General features: G+C 41.2%; 1 protein-coding gene across 1 annotated transcript in view; it reads right to left on the bottom strand.

Moving 5' to 3' along the window:
• Positions 1 to 1,274: 1,274 nt before the first annotated feature.
• Positions 1,275 to 19,548, bottom strand: part of SKIC3 (SKI3 subunit of superkiller complex) — a 117,572-nt gene continuing 99,298 nt past the window's right edge. Inside the window, exons 31-41 of the mRNA XM_068122557.2 lie at positions 17,307 to 17,582; positions 16,557 to 16,629; positions 13,696 to 13,749; positions 11,619 to 11,715; positions 9,339 to 9,473; positions 9,099 to 9,223; positions 8,071 to 8,220; positions 7,697 to 7,849; positions 6,899 to 7,032; positions 6,668 to 6,788; positions 1,275 to 6,000 (exon numbers count right to left, since the gene is read on the bottom strand). Of these exons, the coding sequence (XP_067978658.2) occupies positions 5,923 to 6,000; positions 6,668 to 6,788; positions 6,899 to 7,032; positions 7,697 to 7,849; positions 8,071 to 8,220; positions 9,099 to 9,223; positions 9,339 to 9,473; positions 11,619 to 11,715; positions 13,696 to 13,749; positions 16,557 to 16,629; positions 17,307 to 17,582 (1,396 nt within the window). The 3' untranslated portion in view covers positions 1,275 to 5,922. The remainder of the gene's footprint in view (positions 6,001 to 6,667; positions 6,789 to 6,898; positions 7,033 to 7,696; positions 7,850 to 8,070; positions 8,221 to 9,098; positions 9,224 to 9,338; positions 9,474 to 11,618; positions 11,716 to 13,695; positions 13,750 to 16,556; positions 16,630 to 17,306; positions 17,583 to 19,548) is intronic.

Here is a 19,548-nt window from a genome sequence, read left to right as displayed (position 1 = left end):
AGCACGGGAAGAAGAAGGGAAGTGGAAGCTGTGGTAAAAGCGCTTACCTTCAGCGAACCAACGGCAGCTTCGATCCTGCAGGGAATTAATGACTCATGAACGCCGAATTAGAATGTACAAAAATAAAGATTTATTCACGGCACCCGATAACAAGGAATGTGACGGTAATCCAATAATGGGCCTAAATTGGGATCCCACACACCTCACTTCAGAAACGAGCCATAGGAATGGATGAAAGGAAAAGAATCGTCGTGTGGTGGAATGTGGTGCGTCTTAACTGTCCGTCGTCTTGTATTGTCTGCCGTCGAAACACGGCTCCGTTCGGCCACGCTCGCGCACCACCAGGCCTCGCTCCAGCTCCCTCTCCATTCGCACACGAGATCCCGCCCGTTCACAGCACTGAGCCCCGCTCCTGCACAAGCACCGAGCACCGCTCCAAGCACAAGCACCAAGCACCGCTCCAAGCAAACGCACCGCTCCAAGCACCACGCAGATGGCGAGCCAACGACCACCAGGACCTCTCAAGACCAAGAAGCCCAAGAGCTTCAAGCACGTCGAGACAGCCAGAGAGCACAAGGGCTAGAGTTTATTTATCAAATTTGATAGTTTATTAATTTTCCATCCTCTCATGTATAGGTCATCATTTCAGTACAGGAAACCCTTCCAAGCAAAGAGTCTGATCAACATGTCAATTTGGTAATCAATTACCCAAAGAGCAGTTAGAATATGGCTATATCAATTAAGAAGTTAATTAAATTGTAGAATTCCATAGTTCATGACCATGTTTGTCTTGACCTGTACACCAAGGCAGAGGAACCTCACTTTTGAGGACCCCTTGGAAACCTTTCAAGCTCATTATCAAAAGGCAGACTTTGATTTTTGAGGTTTGTGATCTTACACGTAAATGTAATTTACAGCACATTTTAAACGAATAAAAATTCAGTTTCTGATTACAGGCTAAAAATAAAAGAGGGTCAGTCACGATTGTTTTTTTGTTATCGTGATAGATACACAACATTTCGATGGCAATGTTGGACACGCTTCCAGCAGTCTTCATGAGGTAAAGCAGGGGAAGTTTTAAAATCCACCAAAGAAAGGTTATTGGCACCACTTAACAAAACAAGTGGCACCTACAGATACTAGAAAAAAACCCATTTCCACTCAACATGCCATGCTATGCGAGGGGTCTGAGGGGTACTTGGGTATACATATCAGGAGGGTGCAGCATGCAGACGTACTGTTCACAAAGCAAAGTGAATGCAAAAACACAGGGGTACATACTATTATATTTTATTGTACACAAATTCAACAAATTTTAAGGAGCAAAAAAAGATAATTGTTACATTTACTCTTGTAATTTACTCTTTCATTTACTGTAAAGTAAAACTCTCAAAGATCTATATCTTTGGCAGTTTAAAAGCTGTAGCAATGCGTCAATGTCCAGGTGAGCGGTCTATATGCAGGCAATGTACGAGCCTTGTATCGTCAGACATCGTATGAGCGGTGCATCGGCAGAAATGTAATTTGGATATATTTCCTTTGCCTCTCTTTCCAAACCACATTAGTGGTGGTCAAGTGATAAATATTAATCGGTAGCAAAAGCAATGGGAATCTTGTCTTTTGATACCTACTTACAGAAATGCAAAGTAAATACATAAAAAAGAACAAATATCACATTATATTGATTTGCATACCGTAGCATCAATTGTTGACCTTTGAGCTGCCTAGCCTGAGTTTGAATCGAGACCAAGATACAAACTGTTATCCCGGTATTTCGCATGTCGATCAATGAATTAAAGTGTGCACCGTCCATCGGTTGGATGTTAGGCCGGAGGATACATCTGCCAGCACTGTTTGGATATCTCAAAAAGTTATGGATTGATTCGGACGAAATTTGGTGGGCAGGTTGGGTGTGCGACATGAACGAATGGATTCGATTTTGGTGAAGATCCGGATGCAGATCTGGCCTGGCAGTGGGATACAAAACGTAAACTGTTCAGCCCGGTGGTGATATGTGCTCTAAAGAGTGCTGTTCTAGTTGAATTTGAATTAATCCCAGAGCTGCCATACCTCTCAGGATGGAGCTGAAAATGGTTTCTGGATGAGAACAAAACAAAGCTTATTCACAGAATTGCAAGCCTTAGCGTTTGTCAAATCCATGTTATGGCCCACAGCGGAGGTGAAAAGAGAAAATACAAACACCCTGTGAGATGAAGCAAAGCAATCTGTGGTAGAAAAATTGTGTATATTGGACTCGTTTATCATCCAAATGTTCACAGTGGTGGAACAGTCGCCAATGCCTGATAATCAACCAAAATGGGCTGGCATGATAGCCTAGAAGCTTCCGCACACTCGTCAGCTCTCTAACCTGTGTTCGAATTTTGACCCAGCTATAAACTCTCACCCTGGTGTTTCATAGACAGGGTGAGTCAACAATGTGGATGTTAAACTTGGTGCCCTGTCTGCCAGCATTAATTGATGGATTTTAAAGATACCACGGCCTTTGTGAAAAGTAGGCGAGCTATCGCCAGGCACCATGACCAAATTACAAATTCCTTAGACTTATAGAGTGCATTGCATCACTGGTACAACCTTCCTCCTCCCTCCGAACCCTCCAGCAAATGATGCCACCCAAAGGCTTGAATACCAAGCACGTTTTGAAGTGATGCTGAAGGAGACGGGATGCTATACATTATAGAAAGGAAGCGATTATGAGGGTATTTGACGGAGATGTGAAAATGAAGGGTCTATAATAAACAAAATAGGTGCAAGAGTTCTTATGTAGAATTAACAGTGATAGGACCAGAGGCCACAACTTGAGAGTAAAGAAGAGGAGAGTTCAGATGACATCAAGGCAGCAGTACTTCACTCTGGCTGAAGATCGCAAGGTCCTGAGTTCAAGCCCCTGTCATGCTGTTGAATTAACACCAGGTGGGATTGACTCAGCCTGTCATCCTTCTGAGGTTGGCAAAATGAGTGCCAGCTTTCTGGGATGAATGAGCCATTCGAGTATCCTGCGTTGGAGTGGCGGCCCATCCAAGATTGTGGTCAATAGCCAAGAAACTGCTTCGGCAGCCATATGTATCTGAAGATGCAAAAATGAGTGGTCATCATGGTCATTTCACTCCGAGTAGTTAATGCATGGTCTCCCTGGAAAGGTCGTAGCAGAAGAGACAGTGGTTGGGTTTAAACTAGAATTGGATAGGTACCTATAGGCAGTGAGGATAGAGAGGTACATACAGTCACGTGAAAAAGTAAGTACACCCCTTGTAAAGTTTTGACTTTTTCAACATATTTCAACATACAGCTATTTGATCTTCATTTCAACAATATTGATAGATAAAGGTGATATAACATAACAAATACCATGAAACATTTATATTTTGTAGTCCATTGTATAATTTAAATAAACATAAATGCAAATGTTGCATGTGGAAAAAGTAAGTACACCCTTGGCTCTAATAGGTGGTATTGCCCCCTTTGGCAGAAACAACCTCAAGTAGGCGTTTCTTATAACTGTCTACCAGTCTCTGACATTGACTGGGAGAAATTTTTGCCCACTGCTCCATGCAGAATTATATCAGCTGTGTGATGTTTGAGGGGTTTCTTGCATGCACAGCTCGTTTCAAATCCCCCCCACAACATCTCGATGAGATTTAGATCCGGGCTTTGACTTGGCCATTCCAGAACCCTCCATTTCTTTCTTTTCAGCCATTCCTTGGTGGATTTACTGGTATGTTTAGGGTCATTGTCATGTTGCAAGGTCCACCTTCGGTTGAGCTTCAACTTTCCGACAGATGGCCTCACATTATCCTCAAGCACCCTCTGGAACAATGAAGAATTCATAGTGGATTATATGATGGTGAGCTGCCCAGGCCCTGATGCAGCAAAGCTGCCCCAAACCATAATATTTCCACCACCATGCTTTACAGTTGGTATCAGGTTCTTGTGGTCAAATGCTGTCTTTGGTTTTCGCCAAACATGTCTTCTGGTACTGTGGCCAAATAGCTCTACATTTGACTCATCTGTCCAGAGCACATTGTTCCAGAAGTGCTGGTCTTTGCCGAGGTGTTCATTGGCAAACTTTAGTCTTGCCCTGATGTTCTTTCTGGACAGCAAAGGTTTCCTCCTGGCACACCTCCCATGTAGATCAAATTTGTGCAGCCTCTTTCTAATGGTAGACTCGTGCACTTTGACATCAACAGTGGCAAGAGCTACCTGTGAGTCCCGTGATGACATTCTGGGGTTCGTAGAGACTTCTTTCAGCATCTTGCGGTCTGCTCTCGGGCTGAACTTGCTGGGGTGGCCTGGCCTGAACAAGTTGGCAGTTGTTTGGAATCTTCTCCACTTGTAGATGATCTTCCAGACAGTCGAATGATTGATTTCAAATTGTTTGGATATCTTTTAAAATCCCTTCACAGACTCGTAGGCATCTATAACCTTCTTTCTGAAGGCCTCAGAGAGCTCTTTTGATCTAGGCATGGTGACGCCGCACACTTCAACAACAAAGAGCAAACCAAACGAAATGTCTGAGGTTTAAATAAGACAGGTTCCTCCAAGATCCTCTCTAACGATGTTCTAATCATTTGCACCTGAGCTGGTGCACCTGATTCTAATTTTAGGTATTTGAAGTAGTGATAAATGTCGGGGTGTACTTACTTTTTCCACATGCGAAATTTGCATTTATGTTTATTTAAATTATACGATGGACTACAAAATGGAAATACAACAACAACATACAACATGCATTTTAAAGGCCATTTTCCCTGCAAGAGCGGGGGTTAGCCTTGCAGTCCCCATGACAATCTTCTCCATTTTGCCCTATTTTCTGCATCTCTCCTTGTTAACCGCCTTGCCCGCATTTCTTCTTCCACCATCTTTAGCCAAGTCTTTCTCGGTCTTCCCCGTCCTCTACTTCCTTCTACATTCATTTCCATCACTCTTCTCAACCAGTCACTTTCGTCCTTCCTCAACACATGACCAAACCATCTCAACCTGTTCCTCTTCACAGCATCCATCACAGGCTTTATTCCCATCATCTTTCGCAATTCATCATTTGTCTTCCTCTCTCTCAACGATACTCCACACATCCACCGAACCATTCGCATTTCCACCCTTTCCAGCCTTCGTTGCTGCTCTACGTTCATTACCCATGTCTCGCTCCCATAAATCATAACACTTCTCACACATGCAGCATACACCTTTCCCTTCAGCTTCAACGACACTCCCCTCATCATCAGCACGCCACTCAGTTCCCGAAACTTCTTCCATGCACATGGAATGCACATCTTCATTCCAACTTCACTACAAAATGTAAATGTTTCATGATAGTTGTTATATTATATCACCTTTATCTATCAATATTGTTGAAATGAAGATCAAATAGCTGTATGTTGAAATATGTTGAAAAAGTCAAAACTTTACATGGGGTGTACTTTCTTTTTCACGTGACTGTAGATACTGGCAGGATTGCACAGGCAATTGATGGGCCAAATGGCCTCCTGTGTTGGAATTCCTTGTGTGATTCTTTGTATGACGTGCAACGTTTGAAATGAAATACACCTGGCAGATATACGTCTTCCATGATCACTATATTCAGCATTAAATCACAATTTGTAACATCTATTCGACAATCTCTGACCATTGTTAGGGAGCTGCTTTGCCTCGTTTAATTCTACCTCCACTAGCGCAGAACGTACTAAACTTCTGTTGATAAAAGTTTTCCATGAAAGGCTTTATATAACGTGTGTACTTGTCATAGCGGCTTTAATTCATATAGAAGTTTCCGAAAGCATGACGTAATCCTGGAAGGAAAATGTGTAAGATACAGATGTGGGTGGTGGCTTGGGTTCCACAATAATTGAAATAAAATAAGACTTGTTGATAAGTAAATCATACAATCTTGGCTGGATTGTGCTTTTATCAGATCTCAGGAACTAGTCGTCGATACAAATCTTCCATCCTCTCGTCTCCACTGTCACAAATATTCCGCCACAGTACCTGTCGGGAGATATATTCATTACTTGCAAAAAAAAAAGGAAAAGAAAAGATTGTACAAGAAATCCAAACATACATCGCTGAAGGAAAGGATCTGATATACACGTGGTCACAATAATTAACAACCTCCATATGGGAAAAAGATGGGATTGAGAGTTCGCAGTCTCAACACAAGGATCATTATATAGTATGTGTGGCCATTTCCAGAAGTTATGAGTTTGAAAGGAAAAGAACATTCCCAAAGACTAGAACGCCACTCAGTAGAGCGCATACTCCTGCCGTGGGTCAAGTTGGAATAATACGTTTTGTTTAACATCCCCTCTCCCCAAAAAAATAAATGAAAAAGAAAGTAGGCCCTAACTGTCAGAGAATTAATTTTGATATATCCCGGAATTAGAGGAGAAAAGCATCATTTAAGAATAAGAATAAAAGCTTTAATGCAGTAAAACGGAAAAAAACATTAACCAAAAAAATTCCTGGATCCGGAATAATATCCTGAACTTCACCAAAAACTAATCAATTCTTTCTTATCCCAAGGGCAATCATCCCACCAACTTTCATCCAAATCCGTTCAGAACCTTTCCAGATATCTTGTTCACAAACACACGAACATACGAACACACACACACACACGATCGAATGCATTACTCCCTAGTGGGAGTAATAATACCTTCAGGAGTTGTTCATCGTCTTTCAGAACCAGATGTCGAAGCAGGTAGCCTCGGCCTATAGAAGCCATTGTGCCTTTTGCGGAACGATAAACTACCCGCTCGAGTGCAACGCGGGTCTGCCTGTGGATTGAACATTCCATGACTTGATGACCTCGGTGGTGGAAGAGCACAAGAAGCTGGGAGGAATGAGAGGGGGGTACTACTATATGACAGCAGATTGCCGTTCCTACCTGGCACTTCTGTTTGTAGAAAATAGCAGCAGACTCTGGAGGAGGAGAGCAAGTGGGCATTCTGGGACAACACGCAGAGCTTCTGTTAAGGCCTCTCGAGCCAAGGGAGGCCAGCGTTTATCAGAATTATCTGCCTGCCAAGAGAAGGGAAAGTATTGACACAGCATATGTAATTTGGATACATTAATATTACGCATGTAAAAATGGTGTAGTGTTTAACCACTCCTCGATAAGGGAGAGGGAGGGGTCAAAATGTTTTTCCTCTAATCATGAAGGAATTGGCTTGCACCAACAACACTCATCACAGAAGTTTAAAACCTGTCATCATAATCTTTTCAGCCAATGTCACATTCAACCAATGAAATACCAGCATTATCCCCAGTGATGGTTTCTGATGCATTTGGAACAGAATTCGTGTTTTTTGTTCAAACTTTTTGAAAAGGGGCAATGATTTTTGGACTCTTCATACAAGAAAATACTTTGTACAAGATATGCATATGTCCCTATGTTCTCCTACTGTTTTATCTTACCAATCTGCTTTTCTTTGCCTCTTCCTCCTGATTCTACTTTCACAACCTTCTCTTTCCCCTTTTCTTCCATTTTTGCAAATTACATTTTCACAATTCAACCCCTCACCTCCACCCAACCTGGTCTGATGTGAGCAAAGGCAATGCTGCTAAGGCAAAGGCCCCAATGTGTTCCACAAATACAGGGTGGCCTGAAAGTCACTTTACCCCTGTAACATTTTTCACACCTCCCTCTCTGATGTTGTGTCGATGCATCGCGATGCCATTTAACCTGCAAGAGCGAAATAGCAAGGTGAGCAAGCCGAAGTAGGATGCCGATCTTGCTGTGTTTGTCTCCGTTTTGTGAGGCCTTCTGCAGGGCTTGCCTGTAGCAGAACTCTGTGGCAAGCACTTGGCCTTCACATCGATATATCTCTGCCAATGCCTGCACACAAAGTCAAAATGCGATAAAAGAGAACGAGCAATTTTATTCCACATTTCAGTGTATGATTTGCAGTTTGGACATTTACAACAGTGCGGATCGTCGGTGTTAAAAAAATGATTGAGCAGATTTTAGTGAAAAGTCTGAACACCTGAACTACATGTTGACAGAAACATTGGTTGTTATCGAATGAAGATAAAACTTTAACAATTTTCGGCTCCCACCTGCCAAGCATACACAAAGCCAGGTTCTTGGCTAAGAGCTTTCTTCATGCCAGTCAGTGACCCATGTGAGGCTGTGGCATCCTGCTTGGCAACCCAATATTTCGTCATTGCACCGAGAAAGGACGTCTCTGCTCCTCGGGAGATTGCCATCTGTCCCAAAGATAACGCAGCAACGATAGCAATATAGCATGGTCTGCAAGCTATAATAACAACAAAAATTTCCCAAAAGACAATAAAATGAATCAGCGAGAACAGCATTCAGTAGAGTGCATACCTATGCCAGGCTAAACAGTTTATGTTTTGCATCCCACTGATAGGTCGGATCTGGATCTGGACCTGAAACAAAATCTAATCGACTTTTTCTTGTCACCAAACCAATTCAACCACCTGGTTTTGTCACAACCTGTCCACAACTTTTTGAGATATTGTGCTGTGTATAGTTTTTGGCCCCCAACTCTCAATGGTGAAGAATCACTTTACAATTCTAGTATCCGGATCCGGATCTTCACCAATATCGAATCAATTTGTCATTGTCACATACCCAACTTCTCCACCAAATTTTGACTGAATCCACCCACAACTTTTTGAGATATCCTGTTCTCAAACAAACAAACAGAGAGAGGTGAAAACATAACCTCTGTCCACCTTCGGTGGCAGAGATAACGACAATAATATAATTTCATGGGGGATGCAACAAGTTATTGATGTAAGATATTCACAATAGTCCAATAAATGGCAACTTTTTGTCTCTACAAGTATATAGAATTAGTAAGCAAAAATATTTCCTTACTAACAATACGTACGTACATACTTGTACAGTATATTGAAGAAAAAAAAGGTTAGCGTTTTCCACCTCCACCCCCTTGAGTGAGGCTCATTGTTAAATTGACACGAGTAGTACGGCAACAATTTATTGGACTATTATGAGCACACCATTCCTGGAATATTTTGAACATCCCATGTAATATGGACTAGCTAGCTTGTAGTGAATGGAGCAAATTCATGACTGATTAAAGGCTTGGTGAGACCTCTTCCTTGCAAAGCTTCGCCGCACGACTGGTCTTGCACCTCTGCAACATGGTGGCCACAGCCTGTCCAAGGCCCCATTTCGGGAGAGCACTCAGCCATTGCGTCTTTCCATCTTGCTGAGTCACTATTTTGCAGGACAAGCAATAATAAACTATTACAAACATCACGACAAATGAAAAACAGATATAAATGAACTCAATATTATGTATAACAATCAGTTGTCCATATAGTTGACCCACCAGCTGTTTTCATGACCTTATACAGTGAAGCACTACAGTCATGCGTTGCCTTGCTCCCAATGCCACCTTCGGCCTGGTCCCAGATATCAGCACCGTGACAAGAGGCCAACAGACAGGCCCAAGATGCTGGGTCATCTGTGCAAAGAAAATAAAACATAAGATGAAAATAAACACAGGAAGTAACATAAAAAGCAGGTATGTTGGCATCATTGGCTGTTTCATTGAGGTCAATCTACTTCATCACACTTTTATTTTTATATTCCTTTCTGTTGTTTCTACTTGAGTACCTGTTTTTCAACAGGATTAAACACGATGGGCTGAATTTCCTAAAGGCATTCAGTGAGTGTCTTGCTAATACACGCCTAACCCTTAAATGCTGACAAAAACACTGTTTTGCACACACAGCTAATCGCCCGTCTAAATAGCAATTTACGAAGGGAGATAAACAGCCGTTTAGTTGTGTGCGTCTAAACAGCTGATTAGCCTGTGAAACACTGAACATATCTCCAACATCCAATTGAGATGCTGCACTTGCATAGAATCGCAGCGCCACAGACAATTGTTGGAGGGGATTCAGCACACTGCCCCTTATCGTAGGTTGATCCAGGCCATCTTGCAAACCGATATATAGCACGATATCTCAAAAAGTTATGGACAGATTTGGACGAAACTCGGTGGACAGGTTGTGCATGTAACAAGGACGATCGATTCGATTTTGGCGAAGATATGAATATGGATTCGGATAAGAGAATTATTTAATTTCAAGTGATTCTTCACCATTGAGAGATCGGGGGAAAAGTGATATATAACATGATGCTTAAAAAAGTTATGGACGAGTTATGACTAAACAAGGTGGATGAGTTTGTTTGGTGACAAGAACAAGCCGATTCGATTTTGGTTCAGGTCCGATTCCAGATCCGGCCTATCAGTGGGATACAAAACATAAATTGTTCAGCCTGGCGGAGGTATGCGCTCTACCGAGTGCTGTTCGAGTTGCTTCAGTTATGGCGATCCTTACTGCATTACATAAACCACAATATTGTAACATATAGTGATTCTAAAGTTAACTTAAACTGCTAAGAAGTATATCACAGTACAACTGTAGTTCTAGATATACCACTTTTGCCTAATTCTTGCTTCAAGGCCTCAAAAGCACTCTTAAACATTCCCACACCGATGTGTAAAAGTTTCTTTATTTTTTAAACATTTGCGATTCGGTTTTTATTGCGCATTATATAATCACTCTTCGGCGATTGGTGGTAACTTTGAACGGGTGATCATCGCACGATTCGCGATTCTACATGCATCTAACTCTGAGACGCCTTTCGTAAATTCGGCCCTATATATTTTGAGTCAACATCGAAAGGGTTCAATCAATTTTGGTTACAATGGTATCAAATACTGGATTAGCATCTAAATTAGCATCTACTGGATTAGCATATAAAATCCTGCACATTCAAATATGACCGAAAGCTGCAGTATTTAAGGTCTCAATACCAAACTTCCCTCTTCTTTCCTGAAAGTCCTTGTTGTGTCCATCTTTTTTATCCCGTGTACCCCGCCCCAGCCCTCCCCCTTCCACAGATCTCCCGATGTCCCTGTTCTCGACTGTTATTGTGCTTCCCTCTCTCTCCCACTTATGTCTCCCGCTCCCTTTATTCTATGTTCTTTATGTTAGCTCTTACACTAGACTCGACTTCGTATACATTTTAAAAAACACTAGATTAGCATCCAAAATCCTGCACGTTCAAATATGCACCGATAGCTGCAGTATTTAAGGTCTCGATTCCAAACTTCTGGAAGCTATGGCATTATCAGAATTATCAGGTCATGATCAGATTCAGAGTAGAAAACCCAACTGGCTCATTCATGACTTTCAGGAAGGAGGTAATCTGCCTGACCTACCTAGTACAATGCATGTGTCATGCCACATGCACACTTTGTGGTCGACTCTTAATGCCCCCAAGGAACCTTGTGATTGGTAATAAAATGCTCAACATAAAAAGGCATTTCCACTCAAAATCTCCATAGAAAAGATAAAAACGTAGAGAGATAAATAAATACAGTTATATAAAAGCTTCTGGAACGAATACCACATGGGTCAGTGGGCAACACTTACTTATCTATGCTTGCAGTGTACAGTATTAAACTCATTTCAACCTGTCCATAATCCAAGACAATTTTTACTTTCTTGAGGTCATGAGTCACAATTATCAGTACAGAAGATTTGGGTAAGGTGGTCCAGGTCGGCACAAATCAAACTAATAACAGCGGACATACCTGGGTATAAATGGACTGCTTGTTGTGATAGACGCAGCCAGCCGGCATTGCGCGTCCCTTGGGCTAGTGAGTTGACCGCGGCAAGCATGGGTGCAGCCTGTGAAGAGGAAGCACGTACTTTGTTTGTGACGAGCTAACATATGGAAATAGCAAATGTTAAATAGTACGACCTTTCATTTAAAAACATCTCACACCATTTTTTGGTAATCCATAAATATTAGTAATTAAAAAACAATGACCATCTATATATAAAAGAAACCATGTGTGCGAGTTCAAAGACCCCTCTATACCTTTAGACCCCTTGACACTCTTTGAGATCCCAAGACCATTTAGAACCTAATGACCTAATTTAATAAAGTCCATGAAGACCCCCAAGATCCTTAAGATCCCATGATACGTAAGGCCTCCAAAAACCTTAAGACCACCGACGACCCTCTAAAACCCCCAAGACCCCTAAGACCTTACAAGATCCTTAAGACCCTTTAAGACAGCTAGAACCCCAAAGGCCCTTTCGACCCCAAACACCCTTAAGACCACCAACCCCCCGAGACCCTTAATATCTCCAAGGCCCTTAAGACCACCAAAACGTTTAAGACCCCTAGACCCCCAAGACTGTAAGCAGCCCTCTCTCTTCAGGACTGGTCTCCCATATCTATTGCACATGATGTCAACTCAGCCTGGGAATTCCACAGAAACCTGTTCTCTCTCATGCACAGATTCATCCCATCTCGTCTTTAATGATCCTACCCTTCCTCCCGCCCATGGTACACTGAATCCTGTGGTAAGATAGTTGTTCTGAAAACAACTTGCCTTCTCTTCCTGGAAGGCAAATCCAACTGAAGGAAATCTCAGTGCATTCCAAAAAGTCTGAAACAAGTGTGTGTCCACTCTTAGCAAGCCAGGAAACAACATCTGTCCAACCTCAACAATGAATTTTCTAACTTGTCTTGTCTCCCTCCTCTAAAACTTGGCGCCTTGCGAAGTCTGTCTCTGGTGTATGCTCCCCTTCCATCCCTTCCCTCTCTTCAAATGGCATCACAACCAACTCCGATCGTGAAAAGGCCAAATATCTAAATTCTGTGTTTGCTTCCAAATATTGTGTCCCCATCCCCTCACTCTCATACCCACCCTTCCCTGTTATTCCTAACTGCTGCTGGACACTGTGTCTTTTGCACCTGAGAGAGAAGGTTCTTTCAACTCTCGACTCTGACTCTGCTACTGGACCAGATGGCATCAGCTCATGTGTCCTAAAAACCTGCTCTGCTGCTCTTGCACACCCTCTCTCTGCCCTTTTCACCCTATAATTTGCACTTGATCATCTTCCATCTGCTTGGAAATCCATCAACATCTGTATTACATAAAAGGTCCAAAACTGATCTGCTTAATAGACTGCAAAACTATCAGCTTACTTCGAATCATCAGCAAGGTCATGGAATTCATTATCACAGTAAATATTAAATCATTCCTTTTCTCCAACAACCTCATCTCACATCACCGATTTGGTTTCAGACCAGGTCATTCTACATTGGACATGGTCCTTCTACTCACCCAACAATGGATGTAAGTCCGCAATATCAGACATGAGATCTGGACCGTCTCTCTGGACATATCTCGAGGTTTGATACAGTCTGGCATCCTGCCTTGCTCTCCAAACTCTTTGCCTATGGAATCCAAGGCCAACTGCACACATGGCTTACTGACTACCTCTATTGAGTAGCCAAAGTGTGGCACTCAATGATACCCTCACAGATCTTTTGTGACAGACCTTTTGAGATGACCATCGTATGTGATTTTGATGACCATTGATCAGGTTGTAAATTTTGCATTTAAAATACTTATTCAAGATTATAAAAACGTGTTTTTAATAGCAGTGGCTTGTTGTGTCAAAAATGCCAAATACCCCGGAAAAGCTCTGCCTTGTTAAATGCTTCATCTTGTTCCGATTGGAACTTGATCTGACTCGAAAAAAAATACTGGTTCCGGCTTCATCTAGGGGCATTGCATTGTGGAGAAAGCTGTTCTTTGAAAAGGACACATTAAACTGATAAGATCAGATCATACAGCCACGAACCTTTACCTTTGCTCTGCCAGCATCGAGTGCCATCGCAACCTTTGCAGCCACAATTCCACCCTGCGGATACAACGGTCACGCTAATTCCAAATGTTTACTGAGGGCAACCTTAAATTACGTTTCCTCTTGTTTCAGACATGCAATAAATAACAAGGCAGTACGTAATCTCTACAACACATAACAGGTTCAGGTTCAATTCACAAGAAGGAAATAATCCGTGAGTAACGCATGCTTGAGACTGCATCTTGTACAGAATGTGCATTTTTCTAATTCTCAGTATATTGCATTCTTAAGTTCTCAAAACATTGCTGCAAATTAACAGACGTTTTGGTTACACAAGTTCTGACGTTTCGCCTGCCTGACATATCCTTTATGTGTTGAATGAAATAAATAAATAAACAATAAACAATAAGATGTCGTGCAAAGCATTGACCTCAAGATGACCTTTGACCTTTGACCTCAAAATCTATAGGCTTTTGTCCTTATGACCAACTCTACCATCTGGTGAAGCTTCATGAAGATCGGTTTTAAATTGTGACCTGTAGGCGATTGACAGACAGATAAACAAACAGACAGACAAATGAAAAATCACTCATAGAGCGACACTTGCCAAAAGAGAACAAAGTAGAACAGCACTCAGTAGAACATCCTTTTCACCCCAAAGATAATTGGTGGTTGAATTCAGTGACCTGATATGCAAACGTCTTCAAATTTTGAGTTACTAGGATGAGAATTGACAATTTTAGAAATCTGGCCTATGTTGACCTTTTGGCCTATGTTGACCTCAAAATAGTTGGTGGTTAGTTTCAGTAAGCTGATGTGAAAATCCTTTTCAAATTTCAAGTCAATCGGATGAAAATTGAGGATTTTAGAAATTTGATAATTGTGGTTGACCTTAGGCCAATGTTGACCTTTTGGTCTATGTTTATCTCAAAAATAGTAGGTGGTTGAATTCAGTTCACTGATATGTTAATCCTATTCAAATTTCAAGTCAATCGGATGAAAATTGAGGATTTTAGAAAATTTGAAAAAAGTGGTTGACCTTAGGCCTATGCTGACCTTTTGGTCTATGTTGATCTCAAAAATAGTTCGTGGTTGAATTCAGTTAGCCGATATGAAAATCCCATGCAAATTTCAAGTCAATCGGATGAAAATTGAGGATTTTAGAAATTTGAAAACAGTGGTTGACCTTTGGCCTATGCTGACATTGTCACATATGTTGATCTCAAAAATAGTTGGTGGTTGAATTGAGTTAGCTGATAGGTTAATCCGATTAAAATTTCAAGTCAATCGGATGGAAATTGAGGATTTTAGGACTTTATAAAAGTTTGTTGACCTTCTGGCCTATGTTGACCTTTTGGCCTATGTTGATCTCCAAAATAGTTGGTGGTTGAATTCAGTTAGCCGATATGTAAATCCTATTAAAATTTCAAGTCAGTCGGATGAAAACTGAGGATTTAAGAAATTTTTAAAAAGTGGTTGACCGTTGACCTATGTTGACCTTTTGACCTCAAAAAATATATAGGATTTTGTCGGACCACAAACTCTACCATTTGGTGAAGTTTCGTGAAGATCGGTTTAAAATAGTGACCTGTAGGCAAGTATAACTGAGCGGACAGACAGACAGACAAACACACACAAACAGGAGCGATCAACAACATACTTGTGAATTTTTTTTTTTTTTTTTGGCCAAGTAACAAAGAGACAGACAGACAGAGAATAATGCACAAGACCAACCAATATATTTGAAAAATCTTAGATTTTGCAAGTAATTAATAAAAACACAAAATAAACACCATTCATTCAATTTATGGCTCCACCCATTTTTTGTTAAACAAATAAAACGTAATTTTGGTGTGTCTACTAGGTGCTTCTGCAAGTTCCTTCAGTCAAGCTATAACTTTGTCATGATTAAAACGGCTAACAAGGCACAAGGAAAGGCCATTGGAAAGGCCATTGGAAATCCAAGATGAAAGATTTTGCGAAAAATGATCTGTTCCGTAATCTGAAGGAGCCCTTACAAAGCTGTTTGTAGCAACTCCTAGAATAGTGAGCAAACTCTGCTGCCTCCCGAGTTATGAAAGATGTCTCGGCAATTTAGAACAGGACAAGGCCTGCCTTTTGTTAACTGCAGTGCAGCCTCTCAGCTCAGCAACAACTAAATCTAACATAAACTGGTGGGTCGGTAGGCTTTAGGTACTTGTTGGGTCATTGTGTGCTTTTTGTAAAAATTGGTTTTACCAATTAAAACTGCCTCTGGTAGTGCAGCTGGGAGGCTGCGTTGCTGTCCAAAAGGCAGGTCTTGAACTGCTCCATACTTGTATCATGATCATGTACCATTGTACCATGCTCTCTACTCTATAGAGAACACTGCTTCTGCCGGAGCAGTTTCCTGGCTCGGGATACAACCTCGACTGGTTGTCACTCCAACACAGGAAATTAGGACAGGAATTTGGAATGTGACCGCAATGCTGGCGATAGCTCACCTCCTCTTCATGAAGGACAACATGGGATCTTTAAAATCCACCAACTAATGTCAGCAGATGGGATGCCGAGTTTGACTCGGCGTTGAATACTTATGTAAAATAGATATTTCTGTATTTCATTTTTAATTATTTAGCAAAAAGTTCTATTAAAAAAAAATCCCACTTTGTCATTATGGGGTATTATGTGTAGATCATAGATATAAGACATGAGAAAATGTAGATATAAGATATAATATGTGTAGATACAAGAAAATGTGCAAACAAGAACCATTTGGGACAGTATTTTGGCCAACGTGTAGATCTCAGCACATTGCCATTTTAAGTACAAGTACTTCATCAATCTCCTTAACCAATCAAATGACAATGTTTTATTTTTATTACCTGAGCTTTCGATGGTGAGAATATTGGAATGACTCTTGCAAGAAGCTCCCACAAGCTTGCTAATCCTGGATCTCTGTTACAAGAATGAAAGTAAAAAAACGTTGTGAGTATCATCCAGCCAAAAGCTGATGAGTAATAACAGATAATTTAAGAAGAAAAGAGATGGAGAAAAATAACTTGAAATGAAACCAAAATATAGTTTTGTAAAGACGATGGACTGTTGTCAAGATGGCTTTCCTGAAACCAAGCAGGAAATTTTTCCAAACTATTTTTCTGTGGAGTTGAATGATTTAATTGAAAAATAGAACGGCACTCGGTGGAGCGCATACCTCCACCAGGCTGAGCAGTTTTAAGTTTTGTATTTTGCCAATAGGTTGGATCTGTATCTGGACCATTCGTCCTTGTCACATGCCAAAATCTAATGGGCTTGTTCTTGTCACCGACCAAACTCATCTACCAAGTTTTGTCATAGTCCGCCCACAGCTTTTTGAAATATCCTGCTATCTATCGTTTTTGACCCTATTTCTGAATGCTGAAGAATCACTTGGAGTATTAAAAAATTCTCATATCCAGATCCAGATTTTTACCAAAAATCGAACAAATTCGTCCTCGTCACATATCTGGCCAACCTATCCACCAAGTTTCATCCGAATCCATCTCTAGCTTTTTGAGATATCCTGCTATATATCTCTCCATGGTGAAAAATCCCTTAAAAATTTAACCTTTTGAGTGCCTCAAAATAAAACCTACCTGTGAATGGATTTCACCACCTGGCGCAACGGATCCTTTCCTTGGTTGTCAAGTGCAGCGAGTGCCACTACCAGCAGAGCAATTGCTTCTGGAGCACCGCCTTTGCTGTCCACGTGACCTCCTTTAGGACGACTGCTTCCCCTAATGGACTGACTGCGACTCTGTAACTTCAGGAGCTCAGAAAGAGCGGCCGAGGCAAGTGTCAAGTCAGCCGTGGTGAGTCCAAGTGCACAAAGGGCATAAAGAGCATCGGCACATGGCTCTGTAAGCAGGGAACTAGAGTAGGCACATGGAAAAGATGAAGGGAAATTCATTTGTAAATTTGAGTTTTTTCAATGGGAAAGGGGATACAAATAAGAAGAAAACGAGAAGAGCACTCGGTAGAGCGCATACCTCCGCCAGGCTGAATAGTTTATAGTTTCTATCCCACCGATAGGCCGAATCTGGATTCGGATCTTAACCAAAATCGAATCGGCTTGTTTTTGTCACTGAACCAACTCATCCACCAAGTTTATTCATAACTCGTCCATAACTTCTTCAAATATGCTATGTATTACTTTTCACCCGATCTTTCAATAGTGAAGAATCACTTCAAAAATTAAATAATTCTCATATCCGAATCCATATTCATATCTTCACCAAATTCGAATCGATTCGGTCTTGTCTCACACCCAATCGGTCAACCAAGTTTCGTCCAAATCCGTCCACAACTTTTTGAGATATCGTGCTTTGTATCGGTTTTAGCCTTATCACTTAATGGTGAAGAATCACTTCTAAAATTAAATAATTCTCACATCCGAATCCATACTCAGATCTTCACCAAAATCGAAATGATTCGGTCTTTAACACACCCAACCTGTTCACAAAGTTTCGCACAAATCCGTTCACAACTTTTTGAGATATCCATATATATATAGTTTTTGGCCCTATCTCCCAATGGTGAAGAATCACTTTTAAAAATTCTACCAGCCAGATCCAAATCTGGATCTTCACCAAAATAGACTCTTTTCGTCCTTGTCATATACATACAGTCACGTGAAAAAGTAAGTACACCCCATGTAAAGTTTGGACTTTTTCAACAAATTTCAACATACAGCTATTTGATCTTCATTTCAACAATATTGATAGATAAAGGTGATAATATATAACAAATATCATGAAACATTTACATTTTGTAGTCCATTGTATAATTTAAATAAACATAAATGCAAATTTCGCATGTGGAAAAAGTAAGTACACCTTGACATTTATCACTACTTCAAATACCTAAAATTAGAATCAGGTGCACCAGCTCAGGTGCAAATGATTAGAACATCGTTAGAGAGGATCTTGGAGGAACCTGTCTTATTTGAACCTCAGACATTTAGTTTGGTTTGCTCTGTATTGTTGAAGTGTGCGGCGTCACCATGCCTAGATCAAAAGAGTTCTCTGAGGCCTTTAGAAAAAAGGTTATATATGCCTACGAGTCTGGGAAGGGATTTAAAAAGATCTCCAAACAATTTGAAATAAATCATTCGACTGTCCGGAAGATCATCTGCAAGTGGAGAAGATTCCAAACAACTGCCAACTTGTTCAGGCCAGGCCGCCCCAGCAAGTTCAGCCCGAGAGCAGACAGCAAGATGCTGGAAGAAGTCTCTAAGAACCCCAGAATGTCATCACAGGACCTACAGGTAGCTCTTGCCACTGTTGATGTCAAAGTGCACGAGTCTACCATGAAAAAGAGGCTGCACAAGTTTGATCTACATGGGAGGTGTGCCAGGAGGAAACCTTTGCTGTCCAGAAAGAACATCAGGGCAAGACTAAAGTTTGCCAATGAACACCTAGGCAAAGACCAGCACTTCTGGAACAATGTGCTCTGGACAGATGAGTCAAAGGTGGAGCTATTTGGCCACAGTACCAGAAGACATGTTTGGCGAAAACCAAAGACAGCATTTGACCACAATAACCTGATACCAAGTGAAAAGCATGGTGGTGGAAATATTATGGTTTGGGGCAGCTTTGCTGCATCAATGCCTGGGCAGCTCACCATCATATAATCCACTATGAATTCTTCATTGTACCAGACGGTGCTTGAGGATAATGTGAGGCCATCTGTCGGAAGTTGAAGCTCAACCGAGGGTGGACCTTGCAACATGACAATGACCCTAAACATACCAGTAAATCCACCAAGGAATGGCTGAAAAGAAAGAAATGGAGGGTTCTGCAATGGCCAAGTCAAAGCCCGGATCTAAATCCCATCGTG

This window comes from Myxine glutinosa, chromosome 7, assembly GCF_964187855.1.
Source record: "Myxine glutinosa chromosome 7, kmMyxGlut1.1, whole genome shotgun sequence".
Classification (NCBI taxonomy): Eukaryota; Metazoa; Chordata; class Myxini; order Myxiniformes; family Myxinidae; genus Myxine; species Myxine glutinosa.
This window is presented reverse-complemented; position numbering and strand designations above follow the sequence as displayed.